Here is a 14,988-nt window from a genome sequence, read left to right on the forward strand (position 1 = left end):
AGATTGTCTAAAAATTTTGATCTAAAAATTATTATATACATTTTTATAATTTATATAAATAAAATATAATATAATCAGAGACTTTTTCAAAAACACCTAAAAATCAGGAGCGGGAACAAGAATTAGCTCCTTTTGGTTGGAATGGAGGAGTGCCGCTCCCAGCTCTTTTAAATTTAATGTATAAATTGAATTATTTTTTAAATATTAATAAATTTGTTACAATTCCTTATTTGAATTGTAATCTATTTGTCGAAGGCTTGTGGGAGAGACTTTAATAAACTTAATGGAACCTGGTATTAATAAAAAAGAATATATAAAAAAATAAATAATTTTGTTAGTAAATCTTACAACTCCTGTTTTTCACTAAACCAAATTTTATATCTTGAATTTTGCACAACAACACTAAGTTTCTTAAAATTATAAATCCAGACTACTGATTTTTATTATAAAATTTTTTCATTTATATACTTTTTTTTAATATGCAAAAAAAATTACAAGTACATTAAAAATTCATAAAAAATAATGAAAATTACAAGTATTCATAAAAAATAATAAAAATTACAAGTATATTAAAGTTCATAAAAAAAATAAATTCCTAGACTGCATATTCAAGTTAATACTTAACAATCGTCGATAACATATTCACAAACTAACTAATTATATAAGCTCAAATGGGTAGGCGGAGTGAATAGTGGTGTTGGTGAAGAGTTGGTTAAAAATGTCTAAATATGGAGATGGTGAAATATGAATAACGGTGGCTTATTACAATAATAGCAGAAAAGGAGAGGAAAGGTCTCCGTGTGAAAATTATATAATATAAAAACCAGTACAACGCTATTTTATAACTCACAATTTACCAACTAATCTCTAAAACAAAAGGTAATAAATTTTCAACTGCTAATTTTATTGGCTAACAAAATATATATCATAAAATAAAAAAAACAAAAAGTTGTTGTAATTATAAAATCTCGCCCTTTTATACTTTTCGAGGCAAAAAATTTATGGTTCTAAGCGTGATATATATAAATCAGGCGACTATTTATAAATCCGATAAATATTAAAAATAATAATTTTTAAAAATAAATACATTCAACATGAATCAACTTTTAAATAATAATATAAGGTAGCAATGTATGGAGAAAGAAAAAAAATCGCAACATATGCTATTATGTGAAGCTTACTTAATTCCAAAAAAAATAGATAATGAAGCAAGTATGTATTCTATATTTATGTTGAAGAAGATTACTATTTTTGCTTTGAAAATTCAATAAATGTTATTATACGGCATAGATTAAATGATACTTTATTTAAAAAAACTTATTATATTAAAAAATAATGAGCTAACATTTTCAACCTTATTCTCATTTTGCTTCCGATTTCACTTCAGACGAAGAAAAGCAATACTATCTTTCCACCGAGATTCCGCTCACGCACGGCCTTGATATCTATTTACTAGCTCAAAAACATCTATCCCTTCTAAAATCACAAACTTGTACAACCAAATCTTTTATGGTAATGTTCCCAGATTTGCCTCCCTCATTATTTTAGCAGTTAGACTTATTGACTTATATAAGACTAACAAAGATATCAGACCAATAGACATTGATTCAACATTCAGCCACCTTGTTGCTAATTAATACTTCCAAGATTACGTATAAGGCCTCACGCCTCACGTCTACACTTGGAGATCCATCCCACAAATGAAACACTTATCAAAATTGTTTTACTAATGGTTACAGCACCCTATCCAGTAACTAATTCTTGCAACCAAGCCCATTTTTCTGTTAAACCAAATTTTTATATTCTTGTTAATAATTTTTATATTTTGCAATTCAACTCTCAAAAAATATTCACAACCGAGCTCCATCTACTTCTGGTATATAGGCGACAGAATTATAATGGACCTCATTGCAAATCAATAAGGACATAAATATTTTCAAGAAAAAGTAATGGCTGATCGAAATCCGCCTATAGCATCCTGGTCTTGCGACAGCAAAATCAGCTCTGAAGCAGAGGTAACATCTATCGTGGAGTCCCTGGAAAGCTAGCTTTTTGGAGACTACAACGATTCTGGTGCACCCCAAGTGGAATCTACAGCTCTCCCGGCAATGAACGACATAACCAGTGAGTCGCGGAGGACGAAGGATCTACACAGACGCTGACCTCACCAACGGCCCCTCCTTAAACATAGCATCCGCCAAGCTTATCCAGGCTTACTGTGGGGCTGTTGATGTCCAGTTTCATCCGCGTAGTGGCAATCAGGGGATTTAGGCCTAGACTGGACCACACAAGAATACGGGATAACGGAGAAAGATACTTTAGATACCACCATAGCTATTAGCGTTCAATACGCAATTACTGGCCAAAAACATTATAGAATCAAGAGACGCTGACTAAATTTGCTACCCACTTTACATAATGCCCAAATCGTAAGGATCCCCGAGGGTTATCAGCGACTTTCCCGAGACGTCAATAAACTTTCTCAAGTATCCGTTCCGCCTCAAGTCTGTCCTGCTGTCCGGAAAGCTCGAAAGGGCCAAGTTTGCATGCTAAATAGACATCACATCTTTTTCTCCATACCACTTTAACATCACGTCGTATGATTCTTCGGATTGCGATTCGAGGGGTAAATATACAGACACACAGTGGTCCCGATGGGAGCATCGTTTAGCCCATATTGTCTGCAATCGAATATACTTGACACGTGCTCTAAGACAGTCAGAAAGGCCAACTATAATGTTTACCTTGATGACATCTTAATTTAAGGGGACAGTGAATTCAATGTGAAATGGTCCATAAAATCACTCAAGTGCACTTTATAAGGATGAGGATTAGAACTCGCTATTTAAAAATCAATATTGGACCCAAATCCGTTCATTACATACTTGGGGATCCCTAATGACCACAAGCCAAAAAATTAACAGAACGACATGCGACGACGCCTAGCGCGTTACCTCAAAATATTCAGATGCCACTCATACCAGCACCTGTATTAGCCGCAAGAGTGTTAGGTGCTGTCAACCATTTCGCATATACCATCACCTTGATGTGGTGACTTTTCTCGCCATACTATATCACTATGAATAATGCCAACCTCTCCCGGGTGGTGGATACCTATTTCGCATTTCAAAAGGCTAATCATAGACGCACTACAAGCACCAGTATACATAAGATACCCAGCCAACAATGCGGTATATACAGACGTGTCCGACCATATAGGAGTTTCATTCTGGGTGATAGATAATATCTCCATAACGTATCAAGCGACCCTTATGTTTAATATATCTAGCCATGCTACCCTACATATCAACGCCAGGAGATACTAGCGGTAGGTGTGGAAGCTCTACTAACCATCAACAAAGATGGGATCCCCCTTCCCCGTCGTTTTCACAGATACCTCAGTAGCCTATTACGTTTACAGAAAAGGAAGATCCAGATCCCTATTCCTCAAGATAGTTATAACGCAGATACTCAGAAAGTTGGGTTTACCAGACTTCACAGCAATAAACCAAAATTAAAATGGATCCCAACTGACGAGAATCTAGCAGAACAACCATCGCAAACATGGATCGGGGGAAAAACTGACTTAGCCCTTTTCTACCAACCAAACCAACCCGACTTGAATAAGTTATTAGGGACATTGAAGGACAGCAATCGCTATTCGGAACAGAAACAAACTGCGTTAATTTCAGGGTTGCCAGAACCATCTACCGAAACATGGAATATAGAACAAGTATAAATACGATCAGACGAACTCGATAGCTAACAGTCAAAACCTACGGAAGAAAATCGACGTTGCTAACAGAACGAATCATCAGCCAATATTATTATAAATATACAAATATTATATTCAATCGCCATTATCGTCGCTTTTATTTTTATTTTTAAAAAATCATTATATTTAAAATTATGGACAAAATTCTGTTATTACAGAGTTACAATGTCAGATCGTGGACCGGTATTTTTAAATAAAATTTCAAAAAATTTTAACGAACTAGGTAATATATATTCCATATTGCGGCACTTCCACTGGAAAGGAAGGGGTAGCGGTGGTTAAAATATAAAAGATGATCATGGTGAAAATATTGATGTTTTATATAATAACAGTAGCTGATGTTAGATTAAAAAGATTATTTTGAAAAATGTTATCAGAAACCTATTAAAAATGTCAAAAAAAAATAAAGTTCATAAATATTACGTTACTGCTCTACTCTGAATAATGGATATGTGACCAGAATAGAGATTTGGACAATTTGTGAAAAATATTTTTAAGATATATGTATTTTTTTTCAGAAAAGTAAAATTAGTTAGGTAAAAAAAAAATTAGAAAAATAGCTAAGAGAATTTACTTTATTAATTAATTTAATAAATGTTTATGTGGGAAGTCTAAATCAATTAATTTTTGTGAATTACTCGGAATATATTTTAACAATAGCCAATGTTTAGACTTAGAGATTTGATTAGTTTTTATAAAAGTTACAATCTCTTTAAGAATATTATTCAGAAAAGTGGATCAATCTTTAAAAGAAAACTTCTTATTGGATCCGATAAATTTTTTTTAAAAAATTCATTAGAATGTATAGGCAAATAATATACTACTAGTATATGCGATATCATTCAAAAATCATTGATTATTAAAATCGTAGAAAATATTATATCAGGGCTTATAAAGAAATTAGGACAATTGACAAGGAACTTGATAAATTAAGGATTGAGCCTCTAGATATATAAACAAAAATAAAAAAAGATTAGACATATTTTTCCACATTTGTTTGTATAAGCGACATATCGTTCGTTAGAAGATATTTTTTAAGTAATCTATATTTCCAACATTTAATTTCTTATAAATTTATAGTATAACCTTCTATCAGCACAAATTTATACTTAATATAGTTGAGTAATAGCTTACGATTCTAAAAATGGAGAAACCGAATTTTTAGCTAAAGACTATTCTCAGCCTGGTTTTAGTAAATTATGTACATTTAATATTTTCGAATTTTTGTGCATAAATTTATAAATTGTATTTCATAATTTTATAGATTATTTAGGTTAGGTATTAGAAATTGACAATCCGGTTAGGTTTAAAGAACATTTTAAAGATTTTATTATATTCCATCATCACAGAGAACAAATTTGAATAAAGATATATTAGATTATGATAATTTTATGTACAAATAAAAATTGAAAATAAAAAGTTTGGATTAGCTAGTGTTTTATCTTCTTATTCCTTTATATTTATCAAAAAATAAGATTAAATTATTTATAAAGCAAAATATGGATATCTCGTATTAAAAATAATTATTTCCGAGTCTCGATGAACCTTTATCTGGAGGTTTTCGAACCTGAACCCTTTATAAAATTTATATACTTAACCTGAACCGAACCTTTATAAAAAAATTCTTGTAACCTTTATATTAAAAGTTCGACATTCTGTTATTTACACCAGGCACCTCTGTACTGATTAAAATTTTAAACCCGGCCTAGGTTAAAAAAAATTCTTTTCAAGTCCAGCCAGGGATTTTTTAAGAAAATATTTTGGTTTAGGATTTTTATTTTTGATCATTATTCGACCTGGCTCAAATTTTTAAAATTATGACTGTATTTCACAAATTGTCTTAAAGAGAAATGGAAAATATGAGCATTAAATAATTATACATGTGTCTCTTACTTCCCAATAATATTAATAGCAACCTTACTCAAGTAAAAACTAAAAAAATAAATACAAAAGGAATTTCATATTCTCCCCAATAGCAACGTCTACCAATGGACAGTTCGCTCCTATAACTTTTAGTTTTTAGAAAAATTTAGCTCACAAAATAAAATCGCGAACACTTAAACCTAGGGAATTCCTATTCCTTAGACAGAACATAAAAATATATTTTTAATTAATTATTGATCCTTTTTAAAAATATAATTATGTTTTTCTTAAAAAAAATTTTTTACAAAAGTTATATTATTTTTGTTTTTACATTAGATAAGTTTTAATAAATAATAAAGAATTAAAATTTTAAACGCTTCATTTTATAATCTTCTAACTGATTAATTGATATAATTTAAATTTATATATTTTTTAATTGGTTAAGCCGAAATTTTTAATTTTATAAACTCGAACTGTCCGGGATATTTAATTTTTTTTTTAGAATTTTCAAGTCCGTTCCAAATTTTTAAAATTATACCATTTTTTTAGATCTCTGATTTATACTATATCTAAAAATCAAAGTCGATAACTGTTATCCAATTATTTAAGTTCTAATAGTTAATTTTATTAATTTGAACTTGCTCAGAAAATGTTGATTCAAAATACTTTTTGTTTTTTAAAAAAAAATAATAATCTATAGTCAGTCATAGAGCATTTTAAATTTTAATAAATAACACAAAATTTTATTTATTGAATATAAATCGGACTCATAATGACGCGAAGTTGCATTTTTACAAAATAATTTTTAAATCATAATTACAAACATCTTATATAAGTTATAAAGATAATAATTGCTTTGAACATTAATTTACTATAAAATTAATAATGGTTGATTATACAAAAAAAAGGAATTTTTTGGTTTTAATTTTAAAATGTCATTTAAAATATTAAATTATAAATAATTTTCCTTCAAAATTAAACTAATAAATAAATACAAATTATTTTTTTAAAAGAGTTATTTTTTTTTAATTTGGATCATAAACATAAAACTTTGCAAAAATATTTTTGAAACACGAAAATATTTTCAATATTTAGCATATCATCGGGTTGTAAAAGGTCGGAAAATTCGTGTTTAATTTTGTTAAACGCGCGCTTGTATTCGTAATCAAAGGCCTCTGTATAAAGTATTTTTATTTTCCCAAAAAGTAATGTAAAGATATGATTAAAATATAATATTTGATAAACTATTCGATTTCGAACAAAAATCAAGCTTAAGATGATAGGCTATGTTCAAAATTTAAAAAATTATAAAAGTTTTAAAAGTCTCAGAAGTTTTAAGATTTTAGTGAAATCGTATGTTAAATGTTTGATTTTCTATTTATCTTAATATCAAAAAAGAGTTTATTTTTTCTTTTTCGATAAAGTTTTAAATTACGAATAAAATTTTTTGATATTTTGGGTAAAGCCTATGATGCAAATTAGTAATATAATATCTCCAAAAATATCTGCCTTATTAATAGGTAATGTCATGATTAATGATATAATTGCTTGATATGAAATTATGTTAATCATTAATAAATAAACAATCTTTTTCTGATTATGTCATCAGTGAGGCTGCTAAAGCGGTCAACTCACTGACCGCTGAAGATGTCAAAATATTGTTTGTTTTTATTTTATCTCCCCTAATAAAGTATATACATAAACTGATTGTTTAAAATTTTTTTTAGTTCCTATTATAAGTAGCATCACTAGCTCTTATCAATTACTATTAAAATTTCCAATTTTTTTTTATTTAGGCAAGCTCAAAATAAACTTTTTTCTCAAATGCTTTTCCCTGTAAACGACGCGATTGCGCATTTATTATATAAATTATATCTTGGATTAAATAAAATTTTAAGATATTTTTTTGTTGTTAAAAACCGTAATTTAATTTGTTGTGTAGGAGCAAGGATAGCCAGAGAATCTCTCTATAGAGCCCCAGCCTCTTGATTTGATGATTAAAATTTTTGGAAGTATTCGAAATGTTAGGTCCTCCTTCATTTTTGAGCCGGAATAAGATAGGTAGGAGGGCCATAAATAGATCGTTTTTTGAAATAGCTTCTAAACATTGAGTTATATCCCTTTTTTTGTATTGTATTTTTATATATAATATTTATATATAATATTTATATATCGTATTATATATTGGAGTGTAATGCAGATTTTGGATTAAAATATATTAGAGAAAATTATATTGGATTAATTTAGTCTGCTTTACTACATCCATTTTTAAATTTGTTTTGTTTATTAATTAATTGATTTATAACATTTTTGTATATACTAAATTTTTAATTTTGTTAATTTTTAACCATTTTTTTGGAAAGAAGATATAGCCTTATCTTTTTAATTATATTGTTATTAATATTTTTTTAAATAAATGATTGTAAAGTAAAAACATGTTTTATATATTTGAATAAAGATATTTAGATAAGTGGATAGATTGTGAGTGGTATTTTTATAATTTCTATTAAAAAATTACATTTATACATACTCATCCAATTTAAATATTAAATAAATTTAACGACTCTAGTCTTAGCGCATCGAATGAACTAACCCTAGTCCATACTTGATTATAGCCCTAATTACGTTTTCGGTAAAATCAGGCAATTTTAATAATTAAATTGAATACCAATTTTGATATTCATATATTATTTTAATCCAAACCTATCACCTGAACATGATCTTATTATATTTATTATCATTTAAAATTTTAAAAAAATAAATCCAACAAATATTAAATAAGGTGTATCGAGAAATGTAGAAATAATTCCAAATGAAAAAATTTTAAAAAAATAAATCCAACAAATATTAAATAAGGTGTATCGAAAAATGTAGAAATAATTCCAAATGAAAATAGCTCTTAAGATCATTGCAATAATTAAAATATTCGAATTACTTTGGCATTATAATATTAGAAGTCCTAGTTATTATTACAAAAAAAATGTATTTGTTATATTTTATAAGGTTATTCAACGTTATTTAAATAATATATTAGTCATAAAATAATATAGAGTATTTATATTTAATATATTATATAAAAGGTCAGTCTAATTGAATACTTATAGAAGTTAAATTTAATAATAATAAAATAGTATATATGGATAAGAATTTAAAATAAAGTAACCAGTTTGTTTTAACCATATATTTCATATATAATGTCAGTAAGATCTCTAAAAGGCAATCTAAGTTTTTCATACTGAATTACTTTGAAAAAAATATATACAAATAATTCTTTCCCAACCCTCATAAATTAATTTCCCTAGAATTTCTAAGAGCTTCTATATTCGTGGAAGAATATGAACTATGGTCATTATTAGTTTAGGTCTAACTTTAAAACTTTAATCTTAATGTATTATAATAATTATTCGGTATAAATCTACCTTTCATCGACTATGGTGTGCAGGGGATACGAGGTTATAGATTTTAGAATATCGTGGAGTTCATCTAAAAATAAGTTAATTATAGCAATTTATTAAAATTGATGATTATAAATTATGAATAGGTAGTTTGAATGACCAATTAGTCAATAAACCAAGATGAACTTTTAATCAGTTTCGGACGCACGATAGATTTTGAAGGGGTTCCCTTAACAGTTGAAAAAAATGCCTATTGAACAGGGTTTAATTAGTTAGAGGTACTGTATTTATTACTGTCTAAAATATAATTTGGTAAATAGGCTCAGAATTATTCTAATAATATTCTTTAAAAATAAGTCTAATTAAGTTAATAAAAATAAAATAATCTGTAATTATGATTACGATATAGAAGTTAAAGTTTATTATAACAATCAAATTATGGCTAACTTTGATATAAATATTGATGCAGATAAAGTGGTATTTTGGTATTTTCTCGAATGTAAAGATCCAAATCGTCCCATAAAGCCAGAATCTCGAGGGGAATCTGCTTTTGTGATTCATCGCTAATTACGTTCTTTAAAAAAATGTTAATCATGTAAGCTTAATATGGTAAAACAAAATTAAATTATTATTTTCCCCTTTATCTATATATAACCGGGACATTTCGTTTTTTAATTTTTTAAAGATGATCATCGGTATATAAAAAAAAATTTCATTTAAAATAGATTATTTGATAGGTGATCACAAGTGGGATTTTCTATCGTTGAATGATCCTGAAATTATCTAGCATGATTGGGTACATCCTAGAACTAGACTATATAATTTAGATAATCCATGGCTTCAAATTGAACTTAAACCATTAAACCGGTATGAACCATTATTAACCCGAACCTCTATAAGGGTCCGTGTGAACTAATTTTGAACCTTTTGGTATCCTAACTCGTTTTAATTTTTATACATTGTTATTTTACAGTTCCAGCTACACATGTTAGCATATAAAAGTGTTCTCAACCATAGAATTTATTCTTTCTCCTCATATATGACAGAATGCAAAAATATTTTAATCATATATGGCTCAATATTATTTTTTTAATGATATTTTGAAAAATATGCTTCTCTTTACATCTTAAGTTTGAATGCGAAAAGTAACTGGGTTCTAAAGGTTTAAACGGAACCGACATTATTATTTTTACAAACCGAACCTGAAACGTTATTTTTGAACCTAACCGATAATTGTTACAGTTGGATCTGCAAAAAAAATTGTTTAAACAAAAATTAATAAATTGAACACTCACAATGGATATATTATCAAGCGATGATGATGATGGATTATTTTTAAATATATTTATTTCGGCTTCTGGAATATTCATGGCAAATATTTCGTTATCATCATTGTTAAGAAACCTTTGATTTATGGTATCTTTTCCACCGGTATTATAACTATCATCAAAGTTTTTTATCATGTCAGAGATGAGGGATACTTGCTTGAAAGCAAGATTACCATTTTTACCGCCTAGGGATCCATTATCACCCCCTATTGATATATCGCTGCTAATATTTTCCGTTTCCCTCTCTTCCAATTTATCCTTTACAGTTACGTCCATTGTTTCATTTTTATCGTTAAATTCATTATCATTAAAATCACCCCATGCGCGGAAACAATGTTTCAGGGTTAAATCGGACAGGAAAGACGGCAGTTTGAAGCGATTAAAGTACCAAAGTAGATTCCAATACACACAGGCGTGGTGATCAACAAAGGAAGGGTCTAGCAAGCACTCCTCGTTACCTTCGTGTTCAAGTATGTTTTCTAGCTCTTTTTGAAGTACAAGGGGGCTTAGGTATGGTTGCTGCTTCGAGTTAATACATTATTTTAAAAGGGAAAAAATTAAACATATGACTATTACAGATAGTTGGTTAAATATTTTTCTGAAGTCGTAATAAAATAATTAGTAAAAATTTTAAAAAAATCTTTGCGCTTCTAAAACATACTTAATTTCATTGTATTGTAATAAATTATGTATCTAACCAAGTTTGGGGTGTTTAAAACTTTAAACTTAGATTTAGCTTGATCTGAGACGTCCTTTGCTTCTGTTCCATTGCGAATGCAAGAAGAAGAATCGGCCTTTGTATTTTTATCATTTTGAACCTTCTCCTTTTCCTTAGAATGATCTATTTTTTGTGTGTCATTCAATTCTTTATCGGAACCTTTGATGGCACCACAAATATATTCTGTAAGGGATATTAGATTATGGATATTTTGAGTAGTCTCAGTGAAGGATGAAAGGTAGGAAGCGAATTGTTGGGAAGCGGTCGAAGATGATTGATTTTTAGATAAGGAATGGCGAGATAGCGATTCGCTTCCATCTTAGTTTGGGTACATAAAAAAGAATTCGCTTGTATTTATTCGTAATATATTTTTAAAATTATATAAATAAGCATGCCATCTAAAAAAAAGACTATCAAATTCAACTGTAAAGTTGCCGTTTCAATTTGAATCCTACAAACTATATAATAAAATCACGCTCAAAATGGGAGTCAAGATTTTTAGGAAAAAGATGTAAGACTGGTGCTGAAATTTTAATATTACATTTTTTTTTTTAAATATTTATAATTATAAAAAAACCGCATAAATTAGAGCTAGAACGAGATCCCATGCTTTTATCTTGAGACAATTGCCTCTTGGCAGATTGGAGGCGATCGAATTTACGAAGGAAAGTTATATTTTGTTTTATTTTGGAATAGTCTACTTCCTTGAAAAATTATAAGAAAGTATCTTTCAATTTTTGTAACTGTATCATTGTTTGTAAAAAAAATATTATGTATATTTTAAATAATCATTCTTTCCTTCAATTTTTATGTTTACATTATCTAAAAGTTTTTGTTGAGGTGTTCAACGTGATGTAATTCATTTAATTACTACACCTTAGGAGGTTTGTATTACTATTTATTTCAGTTTTTACAGTTAATAGAAAACTATTTATATTATATTAAGACTAAATAGATAAATTTTGATTTCGATAAGAGTAAATTAAATTACTTTATTTATATTTTGCTTTTGCAGACAATGTGTTATTTGTTCAACTTTAAATCCTTTTTTGAAAGTTTTTTTTAAATTTATAAATCTGATTTTACCGGAAATATATTCCAGCATGTTTAGAATACTTATCTTATGAATTGTAGGTAATTTTGCCATTAACCTTTAAGTCATTTATAATTTATATAAAAAAATCATTGAAAAACAAATATAAATTATATTAATTCAAAAGTCAAAATTGTATGAAATTCATAGAGTAGATACTTCAAACATGATGGAATACATTTCTGGTAAAAAGATCCTTAAATTTTAAAAATCGCGCTCAAAAAATAATTTAAAGTTGAAAAAATAACACATTGCCGCTAAAATATATAATTAAATATGTGATAAATAAATTGACAATTTCGCCCAATCTTAACAGTTTTAAAGGTGAAAATATTATATATCAAAAATTATAATCACAACGGCACAGCATTTTGTGAAGACAGTACATTCTGTTAGATATATATAATAATAATAATAAATTATGATATTGAGTAAAATAATATTTTAAATAAATTATAAGAATTAAATATTAACGAAATATCAAATATATTATTTGAATATCTAAATAACCAAAATTTATATATAATATTTTTACTTATTTTATATTCAAATGAACCTTATTAATTTATATATAAAGCTTATAAGAAATTGTAAGATCAGAATATAAAATTATAGATTATAAAATTTATAATATTAATATGAAATAAAGTATATGATATTGTAATATGGAAAAAGAAATTATGACATATAAAAATAAAAGCAATAAATCAAATAACAATATGGCTGGCCAGGTGTCTAACAAATTGATGTAAAATATTTTAATATTATCGCAGGACACATTATATCTAGATATGACAACATTGGAGTCAGAAGGGAGAACCAATTTTAAAAACATGGCTTTTTAATAGGTGAATAAGTAAATAAATATTTAACAATTTATTTAAATAGATAGTATATACTTTGAGAGTGATTCGAATAGTGGGTACAAAGTTTTTTTTACAATAACGGCATCTATACATTTAAAAAAAAAATTAATAATTTTTATTTTTATTAAAAAATTACTTTCGTCTACTAACCCACCCTTTCCAACTAATTCTATCTGTCTTCCCTAATATCTTAATTTATCTATTTGAGGTTGTGTACTAAACAAATAATAACTTGGTATTAAGGTTGGATTCATCCGGATACCATCCCATGATAATATCTTCATCGTATATAAGGAGATGGCAATGCGGGCAGGCCATACAAGTTGACATAGTTATCCTGTTTACTTTCTTTATCGGCACTTTCCGCTCGCTAAAATTAAATAGAATGATATAGAAAAAGATATTTATTAATATTGTAAATGTAACTAAACGTTTATAATTTAATTTTTACAAGTTACCGGTCGAAACAAAACGACTATCTTCCTTTATCACTTAATAATATTGATTAAAAATCATACAAAGTATCATAGTTTAATTACCTGCTTACTATATAAAATGACTATGATTAATTAATATTATAATAATGGATGGAAAAATCGGATAAAAATTTAAACCTTTTAAGGCGGTCATTGCCATTTATAATACTCAAACCAGCTTCCTTATTGATAATACTGGAAATGGATGAAGAAAATCGGCAGGAATTCGCTCTATTCAATCGCTCCGACCCGAAAGTCATATAATTCTGATATGATAAAGTCCTTTTGTGACTATTTTTGCCATTTAGCTAAAAATTAAATTAGGAATAATCATATTTTGCTTGTTATATTTTAATAAGAGTTTCAATCTATTCTTTAACGGACAATTTTTTAAAACACTTTTGAGAAGAGTTTGAAATGCACTTTAAATTTTAAAAAATTTTAGAAGATTTTTTTCGAAAATGCTCAAACAGGATTTTGATCAACTTTTACCTAAATCTCCATAACGCCAAAAAAAATTAAAAAGAAAATTTTTTAAGAATGCCCAAACTGGATTTTTTTTGATCAACTTTTACCTAAATCTCCAAATCTCTTTTTAAAAAAAATCTTTTATAAATGCATCTTTTGTGATTTTTATGCATAAAAAATCTTTCATGATGAAATCACAAATTTTGTTGAAAAAAAATCTTTCAAACTCTGCTTTTGAGTAATATGCTTAAAAAACAAATAATGCGAGTACCAATGTAGGATAGAGCACCACAGTCTTAAAAAAATTCTTATATCTCAACCACTATCTAATAAAAATGCATAAAAACTTTACAGAAATATTTTAATATAAAATAATAGACTACAAAAAAAACTAGGCCAGAATAACTCGCATTAATTTGTAATATAATAATGTTCAAATATCTGAGGTACTGCTTTAATATAACCTCTATATTCGAAAAAAAAATGATATTATTTTAAAATAAAAAGTTTTATCAAAATATTTTGTTGTAAACCTTAGGATCAGTTGAAACTGGTTTTAATTGATCTATTTTACGAATTGGGGAATTATTCGAAATATTTAAATTAGGGGCTATCAATTCCTGCATGGCGGATAATTGAAGGTGAGACAAGGATTTGAGTTTGGTTGGCTATATAAATTTCGATTTAATATACACAATAATATAATTCCTTCAATTATTGATCCATATTAAATCAATCAACGATTTAAAACCCGACCCTTTCGGGTTTTTTTTAAATTTTGTAAAATGATCTAGATACTATGAGCTCTTAAAAATAAAAAATTGGAGCAGTGCACTTCACCTATTTCCCAAATATCCAAGGAAACATTAAACTATAGCTATGGTTTCGATTTAATTATTTACCACTTTAATATGACATAAAATTTATTATATAATCAAAATTAATTTATTACTAAAAACAGAAAAAGGATATAAAAAATGTTTTTTTACCTAAAGATACTACATGA

At 27.4% G+C, this 14,988-nt stretch overlaps 1 protein-coding gene across 8 annotated transcripts in view; it reads right to left on the bottom strand.

Annotated features, from left to right (window-relative positions):
* Nucleotides 1–6,404: 6,404 nt before the first annotated feature.
* LOC135925183 (C-myc promoter-binding protein-like) overlaps nt 6,405–14,988 on the bottom strand; it is a 59,102-nt gene continuing 50,518 nt past the window's right edge. For 3 of the 8 annotated variants that reach the window (XM_065460394.1, XM_065460398.1, XM_065460399.1), the window contains 11 exons: nt 14,516–14,650; nt 13,653–13,822; nt 13,271–13,408; nt 13,072–13,123; nt 11,657–11,783; nt 11,060–11,397; nt 10,329–10,883; nt 9,481–9,607; nt 9,058–9,121; nt 7,559–7,758; nt 6,405–6,813 (listed from right to left, as the gene is read on the bottom strand). In XM_065460394.1, coding sequence (XP_065316466.1) covers nt 6,674–6,813; nt 7,559–7,758; nt 9,058–9,121; nt 9,481–9,607; nt 10,329–10,883; nt 11,060–11,397; nt 11,657–11,783; nt 13,072–13,123; nt 13,271–13,408; nt 13,653–13,822; nt 14,516–14,650 — 2,046 coding nt within the window. In that variant the 3' untranslated portion in view covers nt 6,405–6,673. Of the gene's footprint in view, nt 6,814–7,558; nt 7,759–9,057; nt 9,122–9,480; nt 9,608–10,328; nt 10,884–11,059; nt 11,398–11,656; nt 11,784–13,071; nt 13,124–13,270; nt 13,409–13,652; nt 13,823–14,515; nt 14,651–14,988 lie in introns of those variants that run through there. The other 5 variants (XM_065460397.1, XM_065460396.1, XM_065460395.1 and 2 more) reach the window with 5 other exon arrangements.

This window comes from Gordionus sp. m RMFG-2023, chromosome 2 (assembly GCF_954871325.1).
Source record: "Gordionus sp. m RMFG-2023 chromosome 2, tfGorSpeb1-WG-v2, whole genome shotgun sequence".
NCBI classification, from domain to species: Eukaryota; Metazoa; Nematomorpha; class Gordioida; order Chordodea; family Parachordodidae; genus Gordionus; species Gordionus sp. m RMFG-2023.